This window comes from Pteropus vampyrus, unplaced genomic scaffold, assembly GCF_000151845.1.
Source record: "Pteropus vampyrus isolate Shadow unplaced genomic scaffold, Pvam_2.0 Scaffold359, whole genome shotgun sequence".
NCBI classification, from domain to species: Eukaryota; Metazoa; Chordata; class Mammalia; order Chiroptera; family Pteropodidae; genus Pteropus; species Pteropus vampyrus.
Window position 1 is genome coordinate 333255 of NW_011889140.1, and position 25570 is coordinate 358824.

The 25570-nt window shown below is 38.8% G+C and overlaps 1 protein-coding gene across 4 annotated transcripts in view; it reads right to left on the reverse strand.

Annotated features, from left to right (window-relative positions):
- ITGA8 (integrin subunit alpha 8) overlaps positions 1-25570 on the reverse strand; it is a 149814-nt gene that overhangs the window by 85384 nt on the left and 38860 nt on the right. For all 4 annotated transcript variants that reach the window (XM_023522873.1, XM_023522874.1, XM_011379443.2 and 1 more), the window contains exons 9-13: positions 21769-21812; positions 20051-20107; positions 17590-17642; positions 7549-7754; positions 5320-5511 (exon numbers count right to left, since the gene is read on the reverse strand). In XM_023522873.1, coding sequence (XP_023378641.1) covers positions 5320-5511; positions 7549-7754; positions 17590-17642; positions 20051-20107; positions 21769-21812 — 552 coding nt within the window. The remainder of the gene's footprint in view (positions 1-5319; positions 5512-7548; positions 7755-17589; positions 17643-20050; positions 20108-21768; positions 21813-25570) is intronic.

The following is a 25570-nucleotide window of genomic DNA, read 5'->3' on the forward strand; positions in this document are numbered from 1 at the left end:
GGAAATAGAAAAATCACAGTTAGGCAGTAATAATTGTTGCAGGCAAGAATCGTCAATAGATGCTAAGATTAGTGGGAAAGTTATGATAATAAACAAGATGTTTGCATAGTCTCATAGTATCTCTCCAAAGATACTTATTACAAAGGGAAACACAGGAACTTTACAGTGGGAAACCTGGCTGAGATTCCTGCAAGCAAGTGAGCAAAGTGTGAAAAGGCAGCGGACATCACGTACTTCGGTGATGCCCCGAGAGGCTGTGGCATCAGTCGTGTGGTATTCTCGCCAAAAATACGTAACCCCAATCTAAGCGTGAGCAAACATCACACAAATCTAAATTCAGGGACGTTCATCAAAATATCAAGCCATATTCTTCAAAAGTGTCCAAGTCATGACAGCAGAGAAAGATCAAGGGACTGTCACAGATTGAGGAGACTGAGGAGACGTGACAACCAAATGCAGTGTGGGATCCTGCATTGGATTCTGGACTAGAAAAAAAACACCAGTAAGATAAGTGGTGAAATTCTATTAGAATTTCTAAATGGTCTACAGATTAACTAGTAGCTAATTGTACTATGGTTATGTAGGATGTCAATATAAAGAGAAGCTGGGAGAAAGACTTGTGGGACTCTGAACTATCTTTATAATGTTTGTGTCAGTCTAAAATTATTTTCGAGAAAAAGTTAAGGAAAAAGTTTTGTCTAGTTTAATTAAATCTTTTTTATTTTATTTTTTTCAAAGATAGAGCCTTCATAATCTACCCAATATTACAGACAGATCTGGGGAGGCAGTGAGTCCAGACCTTGGATTATAGAATCAGAAAAGTTTAGAGCTTAAAAGGACTGTCGGAGAAGCATCCCATGCATCCACATCACTTTCAGGGGAAGAAAGTAAGTTTCAGAGAGGCCGAGTTACTAAAGTCACATTGTCTTGTAAGAACTGGTTCTAGAACCATCTTTTATCCCTCTATTCATTTTTTACTTCTTTATGACACTGCTGGATTCAAGTGTAAAAACTCTTTCAATTGACTTAATTTAGTCTAGATTCATAATATCTTTTTATAAGGATGGTAATATTCTAATTTCCAATGTGTTTATAATGAAATTATGAAAATCTTGCTCAAGAAGGACACCATATTTTGTTTTTCATAAAAAACTTGAGTAGCACTTTGAGAAGTAAAAATAACCTTTGACTATAAGATGTGAACTTAGTTCAACTAAACTTCATATCAATTCAAGGAGCTCAAGTTTTGATTAAAATACATTATTCTCTTTGGTAAAAGCCACCCTCTTATTTCTTCTCATATGTAGCTTCTTGTTTGGTTGTTTGCATGCTCACACACACACACACACACACACACACACACACACACACACACACACACACACAGCACTTTTTAAAACAGAAAATGGGTCATTTTATTTCATTTGGTATAACTGTCAGAGATGGCTTCATGATACAAGCATATATGAGGGGCCTGAACGCAATGGTAGTCTTGGCATTTAGCCCACGTTTTCCTCCAGTTTTTATTGCCTCTATGATTTCTGCTCCTCTACAAAACCAGCACATCCCCTCCTCCACCCTCCGATGTCTGGACTATGCACTTAGCAGATGGCCTTGTTATCCAATCACGTGTAACGCGATTAGACTAGGTCATTGAATTCTAGAGATTCCTGACTATCACAGCTGTTTCTTCTCTGAAATGCTTTCACTCGATTAATGTGTACAAGATACTCCTCTGGTCAACCCTAGTTTTCCAATGAGCACCAATGCAGGAACCTGGACATATCTATTTTTTGAATAGGAAAAATAATTTTGGTGCCAGCAACAAAAATACTTATGACTCCTATTTACGCATGCCAATGACAATGTTTACCATAAGGAGTCTAAAAATAAGCTAAATGTTAGGAAAATTATTCCAACGATTATTTCTCTAAGAGAATCTCTATATTTCTATAACTAAATCTCCCATGTCTGTCCATTAAGCCATACTGTTCTTGGGTACACTGGATCAAAATTCCAGTGTCATCGTCAACGTCCCCTCTTCCTTACTCAACTCCCACCTCCTCCGCCCTTCTATCACAGCCATTCATCACCAAGTCTTGTCTATTTTTTATTTCCACTATTTGTCGATTCCTTCCTTTCAGTTGTCATTGCCATCACCCTAATTTGGGCCTAATTCATATGAGATGAAATACCCTTAAATGGCTCAGGGGCTGGGAGGAAAGAGCATTTTCCATTCCTGGCACCCAGTAAATCACAATAGTGAGAAATGGGAGAAGTCCTTTATGCCTCATCTCCCACTTCGGATGGGTGAGCGGTAGAATTACAGCACAGCAGGACAGCAATCTCATGAACGTAGCAGGAGCTTCTAGTGAGGGTCCAGGATACCATCAGAGTTTTATGAGTGGTTCTCAACCCAGCAGGGTCTCCACAGCTGTGTTTTACTCTCATTGTCTTATATGTCTGGGGCAGGAGAAGCAAATGTCCTTTATAAATTAAGCTTGAGGACTATGGAAATTGAATAGGCAAAAGAAAATAATATCAACTAGTGTGCTTAAGAAAGGGAATACCTCCAAAACATAGCTTTGTTTTGCAACTCAATTGAAGAGCCTCCATTTATTACACTGTGTTCTATAGAACCTCGCTTTAACTTAAATACATCATCTCATTTCATATTACATAAACAGTCTGATTCCATCTTTATACCAACATGTTACTGTCTAATTTTAGAGATAAGGAAATTGAAATTTAGAGAGGTTAAGAAATGACATCACTCATATACAGCTAGAAAAGAGTGAAGTCAAGTCTTAAACGTATGCCGTTCATCTCCAGCATCTCAGAAGGCAGGTGTTCAGAATCTTAGGTGGTCCAACATGTCTGTGAAGTGAAGTAGCTTTGATTTGTTCATCTTCATCAGACTGATATCCTTTCCTATTCTAAGCCATTTTACAACATTTCGTAAAAATCCTTTCCCAACCTAGAAAGTTCAAGCACACACAACCCAGGGAAGTAAGTAGTATTATCTCCATAATACTAGATAAGGGAGTGGAAGCTCGAAGAAATCAAATAACTCATCCACTACCACACAGTTCATCGGTGACCAATGGCAACCCAAATCAGGCAGTCTAATTCCCCATGACCTGCTCACAGCCATTCTGTCAAAGAGGTCAAGTCCGAATCTAGAAATGACTACAAGGTTAAGGTTCTCTGCATGGTGAAATGGAGCCTTGAGAGCTAAATGGAATTCATTTATAGAAAAATGAGGGACGGTGCACGTCTGATTCCTGAATTATGCCTGCACGTTTCAAATTGGCTGTACTAGTTGTCAGAATCTAGTTGCCTGCCCATAAGACAGTTTTCCTCTAAATAAGTCCCCAAGTACGTGGGGTCAACGTAAAAAAGATTTCTTTGAGTGGCATTCTTTTTTGCAATAAAATGAAGATCAGGGAATATGTTATAGGATCATAAATCACAAGACATCTCTATTCCCATTGAAGAGGCAGAACTGGGACCAGAACCAGGTCTATCACCTAACATGAACTCTGAAAACTTCAAGACTGTCCTGAGGGATAAAATTCGACTAAGTGGCATTAATGGCCCTGCCTTAGTGAAGAACATTCCCTTGACAGACGGATATACACTGCATTAATGTCATTAGTTACTATAAATTGAATCGGGCTCAATAGATAAAGATATTGACTAGCAAATGGCCTCGATGACCTTTTTCTGATTGTTAAAAAGGGATAAAAAAGACATAATTAGGAAGTGACCGATTACTAACATTGCAGTCACGTTAGCTTCTCCGATTTCCATCCTACTTATTCCCTCCTCCGAAAGGAATGTTCCTAGAGAGAAAAGGTTCATATTTCTCCCCTTCCTAGCCTGTATTTAGGAGAGTTCAAAGGAAGTTGATGGACTGGCTATGGCACTGATAATATCCTTTATATCTTTTATCTTGTGGAAGGCACTGTCTGTCAAGTTCCCTGATACTAAGGAAAAGCAATGACAAACATAATGAAGAGCAGTAACTTCCTAAATGAAGAAATTATTTGTCTAAAGTTGAAACCCAGGAGTTGCATTTCACTAATCACCCTGGCATATTTTGGGGAAAAAATCATATCAGGGAACTACTTTGGGGATGATTTAAAATGGAATATATTATGTATGAGGAACCTTCCCACACCAAAAAACAAAGAAACAAACAAACAAAAACTAATGATCATTGATTAGAATAGTATAGTATAACCAAAGAAAACAAAGTTAGCTAACTAGTCTTGGAATTGCCTTGGGTATGACGCATTCATTTACAATGCTTTGAGCCCACTGCAATGTCTATGCGCCATGAAAGACTCTTGGCAAATTTATAAGAATATGCTGTGGTATGCTTTGTGCCTGATCCCAGAGAGGAAGAGAAAGCCGAAGGATCGAAATAAGTGATATTTATTTAGGCAGTCAGTTGATTGGAATGCTGCCCTAAACCAAAAAAGCTCTACATGTGGAAAATACACAATTAGGGGAGGGGTGTTGGAAAGAGACAAGGTTTTAATAAATAGCTGAAGCTGTCAGTTAACTATTAATGATTTCTAAGTATTTATTGAAACCATCTTACCATAACCAAGATAAAAGTGAAAACTGAACCGTAAAAAACCATTCTCTGCTAAAAATGCCGATTACCAAAATACTTCTTTAAGATCAATCCATATTTCCATGTAGCATGCACAAAAGAGGAATTATGTCTCTCTGCTTTATGGGTTTCCATAAGTCCTCAGTATGAGTCAGGTAATCAAGAATAATGGTTTATGATTTCTATCATGAACCAGTTCTTTTTGTTTCACTTTAAAATATTCAATCTATCTTTGGAAAACCCTAAAATATGGCTGGAAAATACTTCTGCTCTAAAAACGTGAGCTATGACAGAAACGTTGACATTCATAAGTTAATTATGAGGACTTATGACCTCAACAGGGAATTACGGGGTTAAACTAAATTTCTCTGGAAAGGTATCTGATACAAGTTGTCTTTGTCAATGGAGGAGTTTCAAATAAAAACTTTTGTGGCAGAGCTGACAAGTTTTATGTCCAATGAAGTTTTTTTTAAAAAGCCATCTTGCTTTTCTTGACAGGAAAAGGAGTGTTTGTTTTGTCTGCCTTCTATTTCTCCTGAAAGTCACTCTGGACGCATACACGAAGCACCTGTGCGGTGGGGAAGCTTGGCCTTCACCTGTCTGGAGTGAGAGCTGCTGACACTTGACGCATTTCCCAGAGCATGGGCGCTTCCCAGGAAGTGGACTCTCTCGTGGGAAAATAAAGAAAAGCTTACCTGGGTAATCATTTTTGTCTATGTCTGAGTCGCCTCTTAAAGTAAAGCCGAACCCGGAAGGGACACCCCGCGAGGCCCATACTCCTTGCAGAATCTGGGAAGGCTCAGTGTTTAAGCCATGCTTGTTGCCGTTGTAAACCAGCACTTTGCCTCTTTGATCCTGGCCTGCAAAGGGTGCGCCGATGGCAATGTCTACAAACAGGGACACAGAGATGTATTTTTTTAAATGAAGAAGAATGTTTTAGGAATAGAATTAAGTACAATAGAGAGCAGTACCATACAGTCCAAAGGGCTAAGTTTTTCAAGAACATTTGTGGTACTGCAGAAAGTAAACTATTTACTGTCTTTTATCCATATTTTATTGAGTACCTACTATGTATTAGATGCAGTGGGTACAATGGTGAACCAGACACTGCTCGTAGCAAGTTTATATTATAGTGCAGGTCATAGACAGTTTGAATAAAGAAATAACCAAGAAAAGATTCAATGTGACAAATGCCATGTAGAGACTCTTAAAACTATCGATGTGATGGAGAATGATAGTGTTGTTATTTTAGATTAGGCGGCCAGATATATATATCTCTAAAGGTGACATTGAGGAACAGGCAGAGGATGGTCCACCTGGGAAACTAGTGAGTGACATCCAGCCCTATGGTCTGATCCATAGGGCTGGATGAACCAGGCGAGGCACCTTTGCTGGGTACTTGAGAGTTTCTTATTTAAAAAAAAGAAAAAAAAAAGATAATATCTTTTAGTGATTACATCGTCCCACGAGATAGGCAAGACTCATTTTATAGTTGAAGACTGGGAACCCTAGAGAGAGCCCTGCTGTCTGACTCCCACTCAAATATAGCATTGAATGAAAAATATCTTCTACCCGTGTTCATCAAGATTCTTCTAAACAATAAACAAAAATACTTAGTTTTATATGAAAAAGAGTTCCACAACACAAAGCATAATTGTCCACCACAGTAGATGACAGTATGCATCCTCATTTTGTCATTCTTTTTATTTCTAGGCAACTCTGATAAGGTTGAATAAATTGTGAATCGATTTTGATTACATAATGAGGATTATAAACCCACTTTCATTTAACAGGTAAAGATAAATGATCTAAAAGCTCAGATTGTTGTAGAAACAGAGATATTGTCATATGGCAGGTGTAAAGGAGCACTGATCTCACTTCTGAATAAGTGACTTTATGTCTGTCCCCTCAATTAATCCCAGTAAGTTTGGCATTATTCACCCACTTTATACTAATCCCTTATATGTTGTTAAAAATGCTCCTCTTAGCTCTTAAAAATATTACGAAGGGTTCGAGAGAAAAGACAAATAGACAAATAGAAGAAAATATAATGAAAAAGGTGACTGAGTGATAATTTAACAATATTTGTTTTACATGAGGACTCAGGAATAGAGCAATTTTTGAAAACAGCAAATCAGTTAAACATGAACTTGTCTTTTTTTTTTTTTTTTACTTCCTTGGAACCATGAGCTTTAATATGCATTATTTTTATGGTACTTTAAAAAGTATTAACCATACATTGCTGAGATGTGTTTTCTCAAAGAAATCATAAAAGTAAAATACCAAATACTAAAGACCAATACCTGATCTGATGCGAATATTAGAGCAAATCCTATTACTTCCTCAAACGTCAATCAAGAAAGCCACTACACATTGGCTCTTAACTTAAAGGCCCTGAAAATGTATGCAAAATTTTGTGTGAGCTTGTATGATTTCCTGAGGAAAGGCTACTTAAAGAACCACAACCCTAAACTAAGAATTTAATACTGCTTTATTGTAAACCCTGAAGCTGACTGTCAGCTGAAGCTTACAGATCAATTAAAATTCAGCATCATAACCATATCAGTTAATCAGAAGGCAATATACTTGCTAACATATCAACTTGTTTTCATTCGTCTTGACTCTGTACATATAGAAGCGTCTCTAGTTCTCTTTGAGTCACTAAATCGAAATATCAATTTTAAAAATAATTGCTGCCTGTTTTTAGAGCTGTTACATGATGCCTTAAATGAATATAAGAAAATTTCTATGTAACATCTAAATTAATCAAAACGAGATTTGTTTTATAGTTTATCAAACACCAATAATAATAACTGTACCAAATACAACACTGCAACTACTTCAAAATGTCCATCGTTTCCTTCATGCAACGGTAATGTTAAGTAATGACACAGAATCAATTTCCACACATTGGCGTAACTCACCATTGTATCCATCTTGGTTCAGGTCTCCTAAATGTGCCACAGCACTGCCGAATCTCCCGAACACCTCGGTGCCTGCAAGGACCTGCGGGTCTCCGAAGACAAAAGCGCTCACTTGCATGTACAGGTAAACTTGCCCTATTTCTCTAGGGTTACTCTCAAATTCACGTTCCATAAAGAGAGGTGCCCCAATCAATATGTCATCCAGTCTGGAGGGAACAAAGAGAGAAGTCAGTGAACCCACAGACGTGAGATTCTTCTCAGTACGTTTTAAATCAATTAGATTAGTATGTTTCCATTGGTATTTTTCCTTTTGCAAGGGACATTTCATAATCATCATATTTCTTTCGTCGTTTCGTTACGCCTACAGAATAGAATGCTATAAGAAAATAAGAACTGTTAAAATGATCACATTGAACTTTTAAACTATGTTAAAGGTGACTACTTTAAGAAAACCACAGATATTTCAGCCTTTGAGTGCATTTTCAGAAGAAACTAGTTACACAAGTAAAACATACGAAAAGACCTAAATAGAGTTTTTTTAAAGTGGGTTAGAGGTTGTCCAGAATGTATATGACCATACATTTCAATGATGTTTTCTTGTAGTAACGATGTTTAAAATAAATTGATATCCTCTTGCTGTTATTACCTTCATTTAAGAAAAACAGAAGTCAGAGAGGGTTATAATACAAGCTAGAAAGATAAACAATAAAATTTTAAATCCAAAAGGGAATTTATAGTTATTTTTTGTAGATGTAGATATTATAGCAAGAAACTAATAGATAATTTTTAAGGTTCAAAAAAATTCAAGAAACAGACACCTAACCAGATTATTTAGCTATAAAGACATAACTAATATGAGTGCAAAGAACAAAAAATGGTTAATGTATTTCCTCCAGATGGCACAAAGAGGAATACAACAGAATCTTCTAAGCTATTTGGTTTTTAAAAAACCTATGCATATATTATTTTTATTTTAAAAAATTTAAGAAACGTCACATTGACCAAAATTTATAATTTGATCTGTACTAACGACCTGTACTAAAATTTGCCTGAAGGCATCCCTATCCTGGGAGAGGCAATAACCTGAAGAATGACTTCAGACAGAAATACAAATCTGCATTTGACTTTTATGCCTATGTAGATTAGGTAACATGCAGAAGTTTGCCAAGTAACCTAATTACTAAAGTATTATCATTACTCTGAAAGGCAGAGATGAGGTACGAACAGTTACTGAGAGCAAGACGCCTCTTTTATAGCGATCTGTGAGACATTCCACCCCTCTCTCCAGCTTCTCGCCTGCTTCGTAGTGTTCATCAACTGTCTATTTCTCAGCGTGCTTCAATAGGCATCCTGTGTACTGTGTTTAAGATAATGGAATAAATGACTAAAGAATACAATGACTATTAGCTCAACCCTGTTCCTAATTAACTTACATGTAAGGTCAAATTGCTACTCATGTGACTATGAACAAGGCAGAGTGGGGGAAAAGGATGAGTGATCCAAACTAAATGCTGGGGATTCTGGACAGGAAGAGAGCCGATACTTGGAGGGCATTATGGGGGGGCTCCGGGAGGAGATGGCCTTGGACCTGGGTAAGATTCTGACTGGTAGTTCTAGAGGCAGGCTTTCTAGGTGGCAGTGCTGTAAGCCAAGGCAAGTGTCCCTGAGTGGAGTCAGGGAGCAGTGACTGGTCCATCCAAGTGGTCTCTGTGCTAGAGTGATACCAATGACCTAATTGGAAAAGTAAGATGTTAATGACAGGGACACTGAGGGCAGAGGGGAGAGGGAGTTTGTGTGAACTCTCTTCCTGCTCAGTTTTTCTATCAACTCAAACCTGCTCTAAAAAAAAATAAAGTTTATTAATTAAACAACAACAACAATAAAGACAATTGGAAAAGTGAGTGCAGGTGACATGGGAATAGCATGAGTTTTGACATCATCAGTTTTGACTGATCTAGATTTAAAACCTGGCTTTTGGTAACTAGCCGTATGATATTGAACAAGTTACATTACCTCTAGAATGTGGATAAGACAGAAATAGGCTACTTCATTAGATATGTCACTTAAGATCTCTCTGTCTGTCTGTCTGCCTGTCTACCTGTCTCCCACTCCAAATGTGCACACATACACATAGGTTATACAATAGTATTTAATAAATGATAGTTATTATGAAGGCATTGATGGGAATACACAATGTTTTACATTATAACAATGCAAACAGAAAGATTTCCTATTGAAAAAGCAAAATGCATTCCCGTTCTCCTGCTTTGTAGGCTGCCCTGGCAGGAACCTGGCTGCCTCACTCTCTGTTATTATTATTGCCAGTATGAAGAGGCATTTGCTGAACACCTAATTATGCGTGTTGCTTCCTCATAGTTCAAAGACATCTGAAGTCATTGGTTCTCTATTGCAGAGACTGAGCGTGACCATGATCTCATCCTCTAAAGAAGGAACAAAGTCATATAATTGGTCCCTGAGGGTATGAACATGACAAGGGACTGACACACTTGGCTACTACATTTCTTACTGCCAATACCAAGTTCTAAAAATGGAAAATTAGTCGACCGATCATTGTGAAAGACTAACAAATCCAAGGAATCTTTGGATTCTCGGAGTATATTGACAGCACTGATTTATCTTCTTAGAAATACATTTCCCTAGATATTTAAATGTAAGTCTTCTGAAATGTTCTAAATGCCAAAAAAAGAGAAAGACATTTGTTCTTAATTTAAAATTGTGTTCTCTTAAGGTTGAGAGACAATAACTGTCTTAGATCCAATTGCTACAATGTGCCTTATAGAATATTTTGCACTTAGTGTCAATATTTTTTTATACTAGCAATACTAGCAATACCACTAGAGAGTCACAATATATATTATTATTATTTAGGCTGGTGCCTTTAAATCTTGGATTGCAGTTCATTGGTGGATTGTGAAATCAATTTAATGGGTCTTGGCAAGCAATTTAAAAATGAAATAGAATACAATAGAAAATACTGGAGTGAATGCATTACCCACAATAAGGGTAAATATTGTTCCGTGAAACTTTATTCAGTTGTATGTGTGTTCTGGGTTGCAATTTCAATTATATATTTTTAGCTGAACCACAAGGTAAAAAAAATCATTGAAAAACCACTGTAGTAGGCTATGTGCGCTATTAGGTTATTTCAAATTCTTTTTTTGAATATATCTAATTCGAATTTAAAGTTTTAAAATATTTGTTAGTAAAGATGTTTTTCATTGACTTTCTGATAGAGTAGTTATGTAATAGGCTGGGTGTCATCTTAAGAGAATATATATATATAGTACCAGGCTAACTCTGTGTGTGTGTGTGTGTGTGTGTGTGTGTGTGTGTGTGTGTGTGTGTGTGTACGTATATATAACAATTATGAAGAAATAATATTAATGATCAGGTTTTCACTAAAAACTATATTCTCTGTTTGGATCATGTTGGTGGTTTTGATGAGATCTAATTATTATATAAAACGATTTCATAAAAGTAGTATATATACACTAAATTTCATTTTATCCGAAATGTCTAATGTTTAAACACAGTTTTCTTAAAAATCCGTGTAGTTTTCACACAGGTTTTACTTGTGTTTTTTTAAAATGTCTAAATCTACTGTAATAATACCATGCAAGGCTCAATTTCTCATCCTTTACATGTTGTTTGATATAAAAACATTGTAAATGTGTTCCTGAAAAGCAGAGCATAAATATAATGATAGAGAGTGAGAGATCCTACCAATAGGAATATTCAATATGAAGAATCTGAATTCAAGTTTTCTGCAGCTAAATGGTGTCAATGTGTTGATTTAACATAGAAACTTTTCTATATTTCTTTTTTTCCCAATAGTTCATATTGTATGCTAATGCCCGTGACTAATTTTCATAATGCAGTTATTTATTAAAAGAATACAGATTAGGAGACTATACTAGAATTATAGTATCTAATCAGCTTAATTGTTTATGATAGGCAAGAAGTAATATAACATCAATTGCATTACAGATCAGTTTAATTCATAATCTCTTTATGATTTAGTTTTCTAGATTTTCTACTTATTTCAATTATAGTCATCTCTGCTGTATGAGAGAACACACTCGAACTAAATCTAGCTAGCACCAAAACGTAGTTACCCAAAAGCTGCTTCCTTTCAAATAAATTTTCTCTAAAACTTAGCTCTCGAGTTAACTAACTGCTAAGAATTTCTTAAAATCTAGTTCCTTTTGGCCCTTCAGAGGCTAGAAACAATCCAATGGATTAAATTATAATTCTGCGAATTCCTGAAATAGTATAAATACTATAAATTTCAAAAGCCATTAAAAACAATCTATTTGCTTGCTTAGGCCCAAGATGAAAAATACCATCTCCACTTGTTAAGTTCGTCCAGAAATTCCTAACCGAGTTTATATTGACAGAGTTCGTGGCTCTGGCTATCTTAAGATAACTAACCGGAAGTTAATTTTGCCAGGTTGGTTTACATTTTCAAAACAGTCACAGGCTTCACAATATCATCCACCAACCAGCATGTACGCAACCGTTTGGTCTAAATTTCTGGTGGGGGTGAAATTTCCATCAGTTTACTTATTTGGTCACCTTACTTAATGACACTCTCTTTTGCCCCCTGATGTCGAGATTTTGGAGCATTTGGACTTCGCTTTTGTTGTCTAATGGATAGGGAAGATGACATGTGCTGTCAAAGGGTGTTCACTAGGGAGCCTCATGCACAATAGTTCTTAATTATCTCTCCGCCAGAGAAAGGAAAGTCCAGTTCAATTCCACAAAACGTGGGGAGTCGTAAATTCTGTACCATGAACAATCAACCAGGCAAATGATATTCTTAATCCTATTCCAGGTCACTGCCCAAATCCACTCAGCTCCAGGGCTTAAAAGAAAAGATTCAGGCTCTATAAAAAAAAGAAGTGGTGGTGGTGGGGGGGTGCTACTGGAAATTAGGAATTTGGGATTTGGATAAAAAATAGGAATTAGGTCTCAATTCTAGTCCTGAACTCTGCTGGATGATTGATACCCACTGATAATTCCTAATCACTAATCAATGCTGGGAAAGCTAGAAAGGGCTTTGTAAATTTTTAAAAAAAAGAAATTGTAAGAGTTATAGGCTCTGCAAAATTATTTATGAATCATAACTAATGACTCAGTGAAACACAGCAGACTAGTGTAGTGCGGTTATTTTAATATAATCGAACAGATTTTTCTGATATGCCATGGCACTAAAAACTGTAAGCAAATGTGTTTTTTTGTTGTTTCATTTTGTTTTGTTTTTTTTTTTAATCACCAATCAGTTGTTTTTAGCATCATAAAGACAATCTCAAACTTCTTTAGGTGAAATAACTTTGAAATTGTGATTTTAGATTTTAATAAAGTGGAAGTAAGACCTTGCTTATAAAAATAATGGAAATGAGGAAAATTCACCACTTAATAAATAGGAATGTAGATTCTTACCAACAGCCGAAATGGAGTAAAACACATATATTTTATTCTTCCATTACAACCCTTAATTAAGGTTATTAGAATCTATATGTATTCTATGTGAGTATTCTATATGTTACTAAATTTCTTCAGTGACGAATATACTAATTTACCCCATTTCCTAACGTTTAAAAGTAAGCGAGACGCATGCCAGTCATTTTACTGATTGGATTGGAAATTCCTAATACTTACAGATTATAAACCCTTGAAGACTGAAACAATATATTTTTTTCCTACTAGGTATTTTAAAGAAATTCACTACTTATTTCAATTATAGTCATCTCTGCTGTATGAGAGAACACACTCGAACTAAATCTAGCTAGCACCAAAACGTAGTTACCCAAAAGCTGCTTCCTTTCAAATAAATTTTCTCTAAAACTTAGCTCTCAAGTTAACTAACTGCTAAGAATTTTTTTAAATCTAGTTCCTTTTGGCCCTTCATAGTAAAGAGTTCACCGAATCGAGTAAAAAAGAAAAAACTTGTTGGGTAAAAGTCAGCAGAAGAGGTCTGGGAACTAATCAAAACCTTCCCCTAATTAGTGTGTGATCTTGAGCTTCTGTGCCTCAGTTTCCTCATGGGTGAATTTTCAATAATGTCACTGGATTATAGTATGGATCATCACATGTTATTAGACATATTACACATGAAGGCACTTTAAAAGAAAAAAACATTGCTAATCATGCATGATAAGATTTTGTTGCTTAATAGCAATATTAGGTTCTACAATAGTTTCAGTAGAGAATAGAGATGTCTGCATTTGAAATTGCTAACAAATTGGGGACACCAAATATATAATATCCAGGAAAACTGTGTTTGAGATAGGGATTTGTGTTTGCTGCAAATCCCATGTAGCCTTAGGATTTCTGTTGGAAATGTGGTCAGATATTGAGACTGACCAAAGTGCTCTTTCTCAAAACGAGGCTACAGGTGTCCGGCACAGAGCCATCACAGGAGCTTAGGAAAAGTCACTGACACACACACGGCCTGCTTCATTTCTTTCCTTGTTCTGCTAAGATTTCTGAGGGACGGCAGGTTTCGGCCTCTTCTCAGACAGGTTGTTTTGTGCTTTCTCTGAGGATGTGTCCTCACTCAGAGTGGAGAAGACACCAGCTGTCACTATTAAGTCTGGTTTTCAGGCCCCCATCCTGGGATCAGCTAGCTATAAACCCAGAAACACAAGATGTCATGTTCTCCCTGTTTGTATCTGTCTGACAGCCAACAATAGCAAGCGATGATTTTAGAAACACAGGTGCTTCAAAGACAATAGAAAATTATATCTTCATTATTGTAATTTCAGTCTTCACATGAGCTGTCTATCTTTATTTGGAATGAAAGGTCTTCAGTGGCTTCCATAGCATACCCCTTTTTAACAGGATCTTGAATTTACATAGCATCTCGGTAATTAAAAACAGCAAATTATATACACTCTGAGAATCAACGGGCACTTTATTTTTAAAAATAGCAATATTAAGATAATGGACGCATTTTTCAATGCAATCTAAAGAATTCAGAATACATGGTCTAATAAAAAGAGAAATAGTGTGCATACCAATTTTGAAAAACATCAAAAAAGACCAAATTATCACTGAAAAATTCCTGTTGGTTACTACCATGTTGTTTCGATCGGCAGGAAACCAATGAGGTTCTTTTCTCATAGGTTTTTTTTTTTTTTCCCCTTAACATGGCAAAAAATAAATGTACTGTAAATGTTGTCACAAAACTCTGCCATAGATCAGAACACACGTGTTCCCAGGACGGAGACAATGCCCTGTGGGACACATGGTGAAACTGGGGGAAAGTTGAAAGGATTCAAAATGGAGTGAACCACGGAGGAGAACATGCTGAGTTCATCTGTGTCCTATAACATGCTGTGTGGCGCCCAGGGGAGAAGCCCATGTGCTTGTTGTGTTACCATCTGTTGAGAGAAATGTGTCTACCCATATCCCAAAGGCCACCATGGGATTTTTCATTTTCACTAAAGAACGGGATTTCTAAATCTGGACAACATGCCATGTTTGAGACTCAAGTTCTACTCGAGCTGTTTTGTTTTGTTTTGTTTTTTCCTAAAAGGCTCTGATAACAAATATAGTTCATCCAGATTGGAAATTGTGAATAGTGGTCCGAATCGTTCCTTTCTTTTCATGACTCAGACAGCTGAAGATGAAAGCAATTTAATTTTAAATTATCTGCTTCCGGAATAAGATTGGCATTCAAATGCGCCTTTAACATCTATCCGGAGTGCAGCCACTTCTACTTCCCGCTGCTACTCTTGCTCTGGCTCAAACTCCTGTGCTGCCTCACCTGGCTTATGGCCACGAGCTCCCAGAAGGCCTCCGGCCATCGAGACCCTCCAGACAGCATACCTGCGAACTTGAAGCTAGAGCAAGCCTCTGCCTCACTTAGAATCACCTAGTAGCGCCCAGATGAGGTGTCCCTCTTGCAAACAGACTCATTCTATCTGCGACAGAGTGTGGGTGGCCCCGGGTAAAGCAGCTGAGAGAAAATGCAGTGCTCGCAAACCTTCGTGAACCCAGGCCTCACTGCTACCTCTCCCTCATCCCTGACATTCCTTGACTATGCCAGCAGCTTCTGCCTCCGGGAATCGGAACACCCTTTTCCGGGTATCATCGTGCCCTGCCGCCTCGCCTCCTTCAGGGCTGTCCTCAGTCGTCACCTTAACACACTCGAGCTTTCCCGATCTCCCTGATTTAACATTGCATTCCTCCTCATAGTCCCTAGGCCCTTTCTGTTTTGTTTTTATAAGTTTAATCAATAGACTTTATTTTTCAGAGCAGTTTTAGGTTCAAAGCAAAATTGAGCAGAAAGCACAGAGAGTTCCCGCGCACACGCGCGCACACACACACACACACACACACACCCCACGTCCACATGCACAGTGTCCCCAGCTATCAATGTCCCCACCAGAGCGGTGGACTTGCTGTCACTGATGAGCTGTACTGACACACCATAATCATCCAGAGTCCAGAGTCCCCATTAGAGCCACTCCTGGTGTTGCACACCCTGTGCGTTTAGACAAATGTATCAGGCCATGGGTCCACCATCACAGCGTCATGCAGAGTAGTTTCACCTAAAAATCTCCTAAAAATCCTTGTGCTCTGCCTGTTTATCCCTCCTTTCCATGCTGACTTCTGGCAACCATTGATCTTTTTACTGTCTCACAGTTTCGTCTTTTTCATAAAGTTACATAGTTGGAATCACACAGTCTGTAGCCTTTTCAAATCAGTTTCTTTTACTTAGCAATAGGTATTTAAGGTTCCTCCATGTCTTTTCATGCCGTGACAACTCATTTCTTTTTAGCGCTGAATAATATTACACTGTCAGGATAGAACCGTTTATTAATCCATTCACCTACTGAAGGACATGTTGGTGGTTGCTTTCAGCCCTTCTATTATCTTCCTTCAAAATGCTCATCACCACGTGACACACTCTTTACCTGACTTGTTTGTTTCTGTCTGTAGCTTCTACACGCCCCCAACTCTAGTATTCTTTGTGAGGGTGGGGATTTCTATTTTGGTCTCTGCTGTATCCCAGCATGTAAAATAGTACTAGTGTATAGTAGATGCTCAAGAAACAATCAATGAAAGAATATCAAAAAGATATTTTCCCAAAGTCGCAAAAGTGACCGAATGTGACTCCAATCATATGCCACCACGTGACATATCAAGCACATTTCTAGCTGTACGAAGGTCACGGCTATTGTCTGTTGATGATGGATCTAAAGTATTTAGTACCCTGGATCCTGAAGCACAGTCAGGATTCTTCAGATATTTGCTTTCTACAAAAATGTGAGCTCCATGAGAGCCAAAACCTATTCTGCCTTATTCATCACTATAATCTGGGCACTGAGAACAATACCTGGCACATAGTAATTGTTCCAACAATGTTAATTAGATGGATAATTAATTCACCTCAATTTATTAGTTTTGTTATTTGGTTATTTGTTTTATCTGTTAGGTGCTTTTAGTAAATCAAAAAGGTTTAATAATAATTTATTTTTGAAGTAATGACTTAAACAAAACCATAATTTGTCATGTTGTTTAGCCCAAGCTCAGTTGTAATTTACTGTCATAATCTTAAAAATATATATATTATTTCATCTCCTCCATGGATGTTATTAGTATGTTGGTTAAAGCAATGTCAGGAGAAAAAAAATTATTTATGTGGAAATGTTTTATGAACGTATCACGTGCTAAGGGGCGAAAGAGACAGATGAGCAAATTCTTCGATGGCTATGGATTCTGAATGGTCAAGGACTATTCAACCCATAAAATTAAAGATGAAACTGAGTAAAACAGTCCTTTTCTAGAAGTAGCAGATGTGGAAAATCTCAGTAAAGACAAACTAGGATGACAGAGAATTCTTTAGTAGATGTATCCTCTTGCCCTGAACCAAAAAAAAAAAAAAGTTCAGACAAGAGAGCCTCTATCTTGTCAAGGAACTTGGAAGGATGTGTTTCATCAGGGAAAAAGTACAACACTTTCATGGGTGAATCTAATACACAGTGAGTGAGGAGGTTCTTACTAACTCACCCGTCACTGTTAACGTCTGACACCGCAACCGCATATCCAAAATACGATGCCATCTGCAAAGGAAAGCCATACGGTGAAAAATTTTGTGTTAAAAAAAAAAATCATTGTTATGATCAGGTCTCTATTCTCCCTGAAAGACTAATCTCATCGCAGCATATTTTTGCATTTAAATTCTTAGGCTCTTGGATATATGTGAACAGAGTCTTGGCATCATTTAGTCTTTAGTCCTGACCCAATGCCTAATCTTCCCCTCAACACCCCTGACATCTGCTTGGACGCCCTCTGGAGATGTTCAACAATCAGCTCATTCAATCTGCAACTCAATGATTAGGACGTTCTTTGCTAACACTGGCCCTTCTGTAACTACTAGATCTTAATCCTAACTAGCTCTGCAATTTTGAACCTCACAGAATAAATCTGATTTCACTGCCAGATGAAATCGCATATGGGAATATTTTCAGTTAATTCACTATCCTGGCCGCTCTTTCTTAGAGCTACCACATGTGATACCAAAGAAGATACGATACCCCATGAGCACGCTGACTGGAGGAGTTAAGTAGACTCACACTCTCTGCTTTGGGCTCTTTAGATCACTGAAGCATAAAAAGGGGTTTAATTCTGCGGGAGAACCACATCTGAATATCAATTCCTATTGAATTTATTATCAACTAAGATTCCTAAGTCTTCCCTGAGTGTAACCATTGTGCCATACTCTCCCCATATTCTAGCTCTTAAATTTTTGTTTTTATAATCTTTTCAGATTTGGCCTATAGTTTCAATTTGTCAAGATGTTTTGTTTTCTATATACTGCCATCCAATGCTTTGGGTGACCTAGCAGCTGCCCATCATCTACTAATTTAATCAGTCTACAATCCACCAGAAAGTGCGCCCCATAGAAAGCAGAGACTTTGGTCTGTGTTGTCCTCCCTTCCGTCTGCACTGCGTGACCAGGATCTGGCTTAAAGTAGGTGCCAGGTACGCTTTGCAGAGGGAACAAATATGAGAATGAACAAATGTGTGGTAATTCAATTCTCCCACCTCTTTTCTCTATTCCAAATACATACGGTAAAATTCTCATTCCTAGTGTTGTGTGGTGGCCTTCACTCAGAGTAATTTCATCTTTGACGTATTAAGTTCAAGATTGCAGAACTAGGTGGTATCAAAGACGAGAAAGGCCAAATTATTTAACAATGTTTAAGAGCGTCTCATGATCAAAATGTAAAGCGAACCTGGGCAAAGGAGAAGTCTCGCCAAATTTTCATTAAGACATTAGTTATCACCACTTGGGAATCGTTGTTCAAAATTCATAAATCCATCCAACCTCACTATCACCCCAGCCTTTTTTCTCCATGATTACCATGAGAGGATCACGGGAGACATTTTTAAATGCTTTGTTGAAAATTACAGAGCAATGGATAGATTTTTTTGAGGGGCGTGGGGAGGAGGAAGGTCAGAAATGCTCTGTGTTTGTTCAAAAAACTCTATTAATCAAAATTGCTTGACAAATATATTATTCTAAATTTGTATCTCTCACTAAGAGTTGAGCATTTTAGTATCTTATGCCATGATCCAGAAGGCCAAGGTGTAACTCGGTCAGGTTCGAATAGGAGGTGTGCTAGTGGCTCGGGAACCTGGGTTACCTGGTAACCTCGGTAACCTCAGTAACCTGGGTTGGTGGTTGGGAGAGAAAATCGGTTGCCCAGAGAAAGTAATTCAGCTCACGACTGGCTCCCTTAGATGGCAGTGCCACATTCCTTGTTTAAAGAAATGTGGCCAATTTCAACAGGTCACGACACCCAGGACAACCACAGGGTGGTGGATGAAGGGTGCCCCCAGGCCATGCTACAGCAAGAGAATGGCAGAAGCCAGTTTTCAGGCAATTGGCCCATTCTTAAGGAGACGTCAGCCAGTGGCTGGGTAAGGAAGGGAGCAGAACCAGATAGCTGGTCAACCCCCATATAACATTGGGATCAAGAGAGGGCTCCAGTCACAATGAGGAAGGGAGGGAGAGCCCAGGCTCACTGATTCTGACCAACACAGTGGGACCCAGGAGAAGCCCGTGTCTTCTCAGAGGGAAGGCGGGTACCCAGATCTTACCACCAGTCACTCTGCATACAGGGCCACTATATAACAGGATTACTCTCAGATCCCAGCAGATAGTGGCATTTTGGCTTTTGAGGATCAGAATCTGTCTTTATATTACTCATCACTATCTGAAATTATCATGGGCATTTATTTGTTTGTTAATAAATTGTCATCCCTCCCAACTGCCTCCCCTACTCTGCTGCATGAGAGCTGAGAATCTAGTTCGTCTGATGCACGTTACAGTCCGAGTGCCTAGAGCAGCTTCCAGGTGTTCAGTAAATATTTGTTTTATGAACAAATAGATGATATGAATATTACTATATGCTACTAATTAATACCTAGTAACATTAATTATTTGATATTAAAATGTCTTTACCTGTTCACCAGTGAAATTCTGAATAAAGGTCATATCTGTAGAGTTAATGATTGAAACCTGAAATCACAGAAATTGGATAGGTTACATCATTTGATATAGAATTGGAGAAAAAAATTTAAAGTCGTAAAAAAATTTACAACTTACATCACTTTAAATTTGGGGGAAGATTGATAAATAGTTAGCTATGTATAACATAAAAATGTAAGTAAGCCCATAAGAATGATCTCTTTTAAAAAATCCAGTTGAACTTTTTGTTTATGTTTAATTCTGGGATTCTTTCAGACAAAATGCATGCTGAGAAATAAAATTTAAATTCAAGAATGCTGAGAGCAATTAATTGGATGGTCAGTCAACTGATCTAATGAGGAATTTTATATAGATTCGTTTTTGTGCATATGCTATTGTGAGAAATTGGAGATTGTGACTCTGCAAAAAATGAAAATTTAAGATGTTATTCACATAGAAAAATTATTCCCTTTAATCCATTCTGCCAACCCCAAATCTAAAAACATTACAAGTTTACTAGACTTAAAAACAATTATTTAAAATATTTTAATTTTAAAAGATTTTCTTTCCATAAGTTCTATTTTCTTTTCCTATTTTTTGTGGTAACTCATTATAAGGGGTTTGAGTAGTGTCTCACCAAACTCCACGTTCCAATTGGGAAGCAGGGTCTTTGCTGATGAAATAAGTTAGGGATCTCGGGATAAAACCATCCTGGATTTAGGGCGGGCCCTATTAGCTAATGACTGGTGTTCTTATAAGAAAAGGAGAGGACACACATAGATACAGATGGCAGAGGGCCCAGTGGACACTGAGGCACGGATTGGAGTTAAGCCGCCACACACCAAGGAAAGGCAGGGCCACCTGAAGCTGGAAGAGGCAAGAAGACTTCTCCTCTAGATGCATCGCAGGGAGCTTGACCCTGCAGCCACCTTGATTTCAGACTTTAGGCCTCTCAAGAGAATAAAATTATGTTGTTTTAAGCCATGCAGTTTGTGATAATTTGTAATGGCAGCCCGAGGAATACTAATGCACTAGTGCAGGGGTCCCCAACCCCTAGGCCGCGGACCGGTACCAGTCCATGGCCTGTTAGGAACCAGGCTGCACAGCAGGAGGTGAGCGGCAGGTGAACCAAGGAAGCTTTATGTGTATTTGCAGCCACTCCCCAGCGCTAGCATCACCGCCTCAGCTCCACCTCAGATCATCAGGCATTAGATTCTCATAGGAACGCTGGTCCCTGGTGCCAAAAATTTTGGAGACAGCTGCACTAGTGAGATAACAATTGATTTTATTATTTCTATCATATAAGGCATATTAAAATGTTGATCACATCAATAGTGAGATCCTCTGCAATCATTCCTAGATTATGTACAAAGACTGGGCTGGCTTCATGGGTGTACTACCTGTGCGGTCACACAGGGCCCATGCTCAGATGGACACTACCCTTTGTTTAATGCCCAGCTATCATTGTCCTGAAATTCTTAATAGTTTTGAACAATAGACCCTGAATTTTCATTTTGCACTGAGACCCACCAATTATGTAGCTGATACCGCACATAGATCAGGAAAAGAAAAAAAAAAATCTAGCAAACGAATAAGCATGATCAGTAGGCACTTGCTATTAAAGGGCATGATAAAGTTTAAAAGTTGTACAAAACGAAACATTTCTTTGCACACATAAGAAAAATATCCTGTAATGCATTCTTAGTACTCACATATCCAAAGTTCTGTGCTCCTCTTGGAACGCCAGCAACCAATTCTGGTGATAAAAACAGTCATTTAGAAGGTGAATTACATGTATACCTTTAAGCTACACAACAAATCAGTTAAAGATAGTGCTTCGTAAATGAGCACATCCTGTAGACAGCTGGCAGTTTGAAGTTACGGTTTGGCATGCGATGGATTTTGCTTCTGGTGCAGACAATAGGAAACAGAAGCCCAAAAGTCATACATGGAGATTTACCAGTCTTCATCTTCAGTCTCCACGTGTTTCTGCCTCTAGAACATAAGCCTGGATTCTCAGGTCTGTGTGTGATCTGTAGGATAAACCTCTTACCCTGATTTCTGTAGCTTTCACTGTGGTGACATCTTTTGTCCCAGTGTAATAAGTAACAGCTCCTGTCACACTAACATGTTAATCCAGTTTCGGTTGCCTAAGGAAAAGCCACATGTCCGAGGTGACGTGAGTCTGGCCCCCCTGGAACTGTTAGTTGGCAGCAGGATTAGGAGGCAACCTGACAGCCAATCACCCGGGGAAGGATGCTTCGGTTCTGGAGATGCAGGACACAGCTCTGGTGGAGAGGGGCAGCCTATTCCACGGCACAGACATCTATCTGGCTCTGGATTCAGAAAGCAGTGGCTTTGGTCCTGGGCTCTGCTGTATACCCGGGGTGAGTCACTGGAACCTGATTTTTGTCCAGTCACCTGAGATAGGTAGGAGTTGGAAACGCTGATTATCAAACACGGTTCTAGCTCTCATTTCTATAAACCTAAACTATTATGTAGTTCATCGAGGTTAAAATTTTAGTTTAACTGAAAGATGAAGGGCCCAGAAGAGAGCTTCCTTCCTTTCAAATCTCCCTTCCCCCTAAAGTTAGAACACAAATTCCAGCATTAACTCCATCCCATGCACTGAACTCTAGCAGAGCTGGGCACTGATGCTCTTAGCATTAGTAATCAGAGAAGATTAATTTGGGGTTAGTCGTTAGACTTTTCTGTAGTAAATTAACACATTTAATGAGCAAATACTTAGAGACAAACATAGGACGCGCAGCGAACAAAACAGACGAAACTCCCCGTTCTCATAGATCTCATCCTCTAGCTGGAAGAAGTGGTCAATTTAACAAATGGAGTCTATTAGGTAATATATTAGAAGCGGATACATATAGTAGAGAAAACTAAGCAGTACAATGGTACAGGGGGCTGGAGCTGGGATGAGGAAGGATTGCGATTTATTAGGGTCGTTATGGAAGGACTTAGAAAAGGTCCCACTTGAGCAAAGACTGAGGAAAGCGAGGAAGTAAATACTAGGGGAGAAGCATCCGGGAGAAGCATGTTCTAGTCAGAGGGATCAAGTGCAAAGGTCCTGTGGTACAAGCGTGTCTGGAACGTTCAAAGGGCAGCAAGGAGACCAGGGTGGCTGGAGTACAGGGAGTGAGGGCTAGAGCAACAGGAGATAAGGTCCAAGTAATTAGTGGCTTCACGATTAGAGTCGTTTAGGTCATTTTAGACTGAAGGAGTTGGAGCGTCTCTGGGAGCGAAGAAGTGACATGGTCTGATTTCTGTTCCTAAAGGGCCACGTTGGCTGCTGGGCTTAGCGTAGACTACAGGAGGGATAGGAAGAATGGAGGGAGGCCGGTTAGGAAGCTCTTGCAATAACATCGCTGGGGACTCGGGTCAGAGGAGATGCTGCGGAGGAGGAGAGACGTGGCCAGATGCTGGTCTGATTTTGAGAATTTAGTTAACAGGATTTGCTCACGGATAAGATGTAAATGGGGTGTGAGAGACAGAGCACAGTCCAGGGCTGACGTCGAGGTATGTGGCTTGAGCATTGCCACTTAGTGAGATGACGGAGGATAGAGCATGTGTCAGCGGGAAGGTCGGGAGTTTGGTTACGGTCACATTAAGTTGAGGATAGCTATTCACATAGAGGTGTTGAGTAGAGAACCGGATACATGAACTTGGAATTCAGTGTGAGCTGGACAAGGAAGCAAGACTGAACGAGACTACCCAAAGAGAATTCAAGGAGTAAAGAAGAGTCCAAGTATTAAACCCTGGGACACATGAATGAGGCGAGGGACATGAAAGAAGAATCAGTAAAAGAGACGGAGGAGAAGCTGCCAGCGTCTAGGACGCCAAAGGAGGAACTGAAGACGGGGTGATTAAGTCTGCCAGGTGTGCCTGATAGTCTAGGATGATGAGTTGCGTGGAGGCCTCTGGCTGGCTTGACAAGAGCGGCGTCAGTCGAGTGATAGGGTGTGGTCTAACGGGAGCGATGTTAACAGAAGGGGGGCCGTGGAATTAGCAGAGGTACAGCAGAGAAGAGAGCTGGCTCCCTTGAAGCAGAGATCTACAGGTGGTAGCTGGAAGGGAAAGTAAGATAAGAGAGTTTCGTTTTTTGTGTGTTTGTTTTTGTTTTTGTTTTTGTTTTGTTTTAAGATGGGAGAAATAACAGCATGCTTGTATGTTGGCAGGAATGATCCAGTAGGACTAGAAAACTCAATGATGTGAGGTAGAGAATCCAGAATCGCTAGAGTCGCATCTCTGAGTCATGAGAGGGGATGAGATCTGGTGCAAAGCAGTGGGGTGAACTTTACACAGGAGCGTGGCTAGTTCAATGACAGCCACACGAGGGAAGAATGAAATGGAGTTCAGAAAAACTAAGGCATCTGGATAGACAGCCAGAAAGGCTTTTAAAACCGGCAGCTCACTGCTTGGTTTTCAATCTACTTTATGTGGCATGAATTAAATTCTCCTGGCACCTGAAAACAGACTACATCAGATATAATGAAGCTGACTGCTTTCAGGATCAGATTTGTCAACCAAGAAAGATTAAGGGGGATTACACCATCTGAGATATGTGACGACCACTACTTCTCACATCCCACAAACACTCAGAATTTTGTTTTAAAAATCAACCATCACCATGCTCAGTAACTCTGGAGTCTGTAACTTCATCTGGCCACAACACTATTAAATGTAATATTGTTATTAAATGTAATATTGATTAAAAGTGTTCATAACCGTTTAAAAACAATCAGGACAGTATATTGTTTGGAACCTGAAGCAAGTTAAGAGAACTGTCACTCAACTACCTTAATATTCAGTGGGCAGGGGAAATAGGAGACTTCTCTTAGAACCATTTCAATAGCTCATGGCGAAAACCTCAGAGGTCTCTTACTATCAACATTATGTTCAGGAAAAATTTAGATCCTTGGCTTCCAAATACATGATGTGGACGTCAAGTCCACTAGCGAGAAGCAGAAAGGAGGCTAGCATTTATCGAATGTCTTCTACCCATCAGACAATGGAGCATGTTCTTTATAATATCTCCCTCATTTAACCTCTCAAAAGCAGTCATTCCTATCCCTTTTCAGAAGGCTGGGAAATTGAGGCTGTGAAAGGTTCCATCACCATACATAGCAGGTAAGAACCGAAGAACTGGCAGCAAAGCCAACATTCTCTCCATCACATCAGATGACTTTCCTGGGATGCATTAGGGCTGGATCCCTCTCTTGGGACTTAGCTCATCACATCTCACTCTAAAATGAGAATGGACTCTCTTAATCTTTTTTGAATCACGAACACATTTGAAAATTAGATGACAGTTATGGATCCTCTCACCAGAAGAATTCACATACATACAAAAATTTGCATATAAGTTCAAAGGTTCAAGTTCCACGAAGTCCATCTGTGTATCACTCAGGATTAAAGGATTGAGCATTAAAATTCTCTGATGTATCATCAAGTTGCTCACTGTTTTTCATAGAATTCTCCCTCCTTCTCATCTAACTAAGT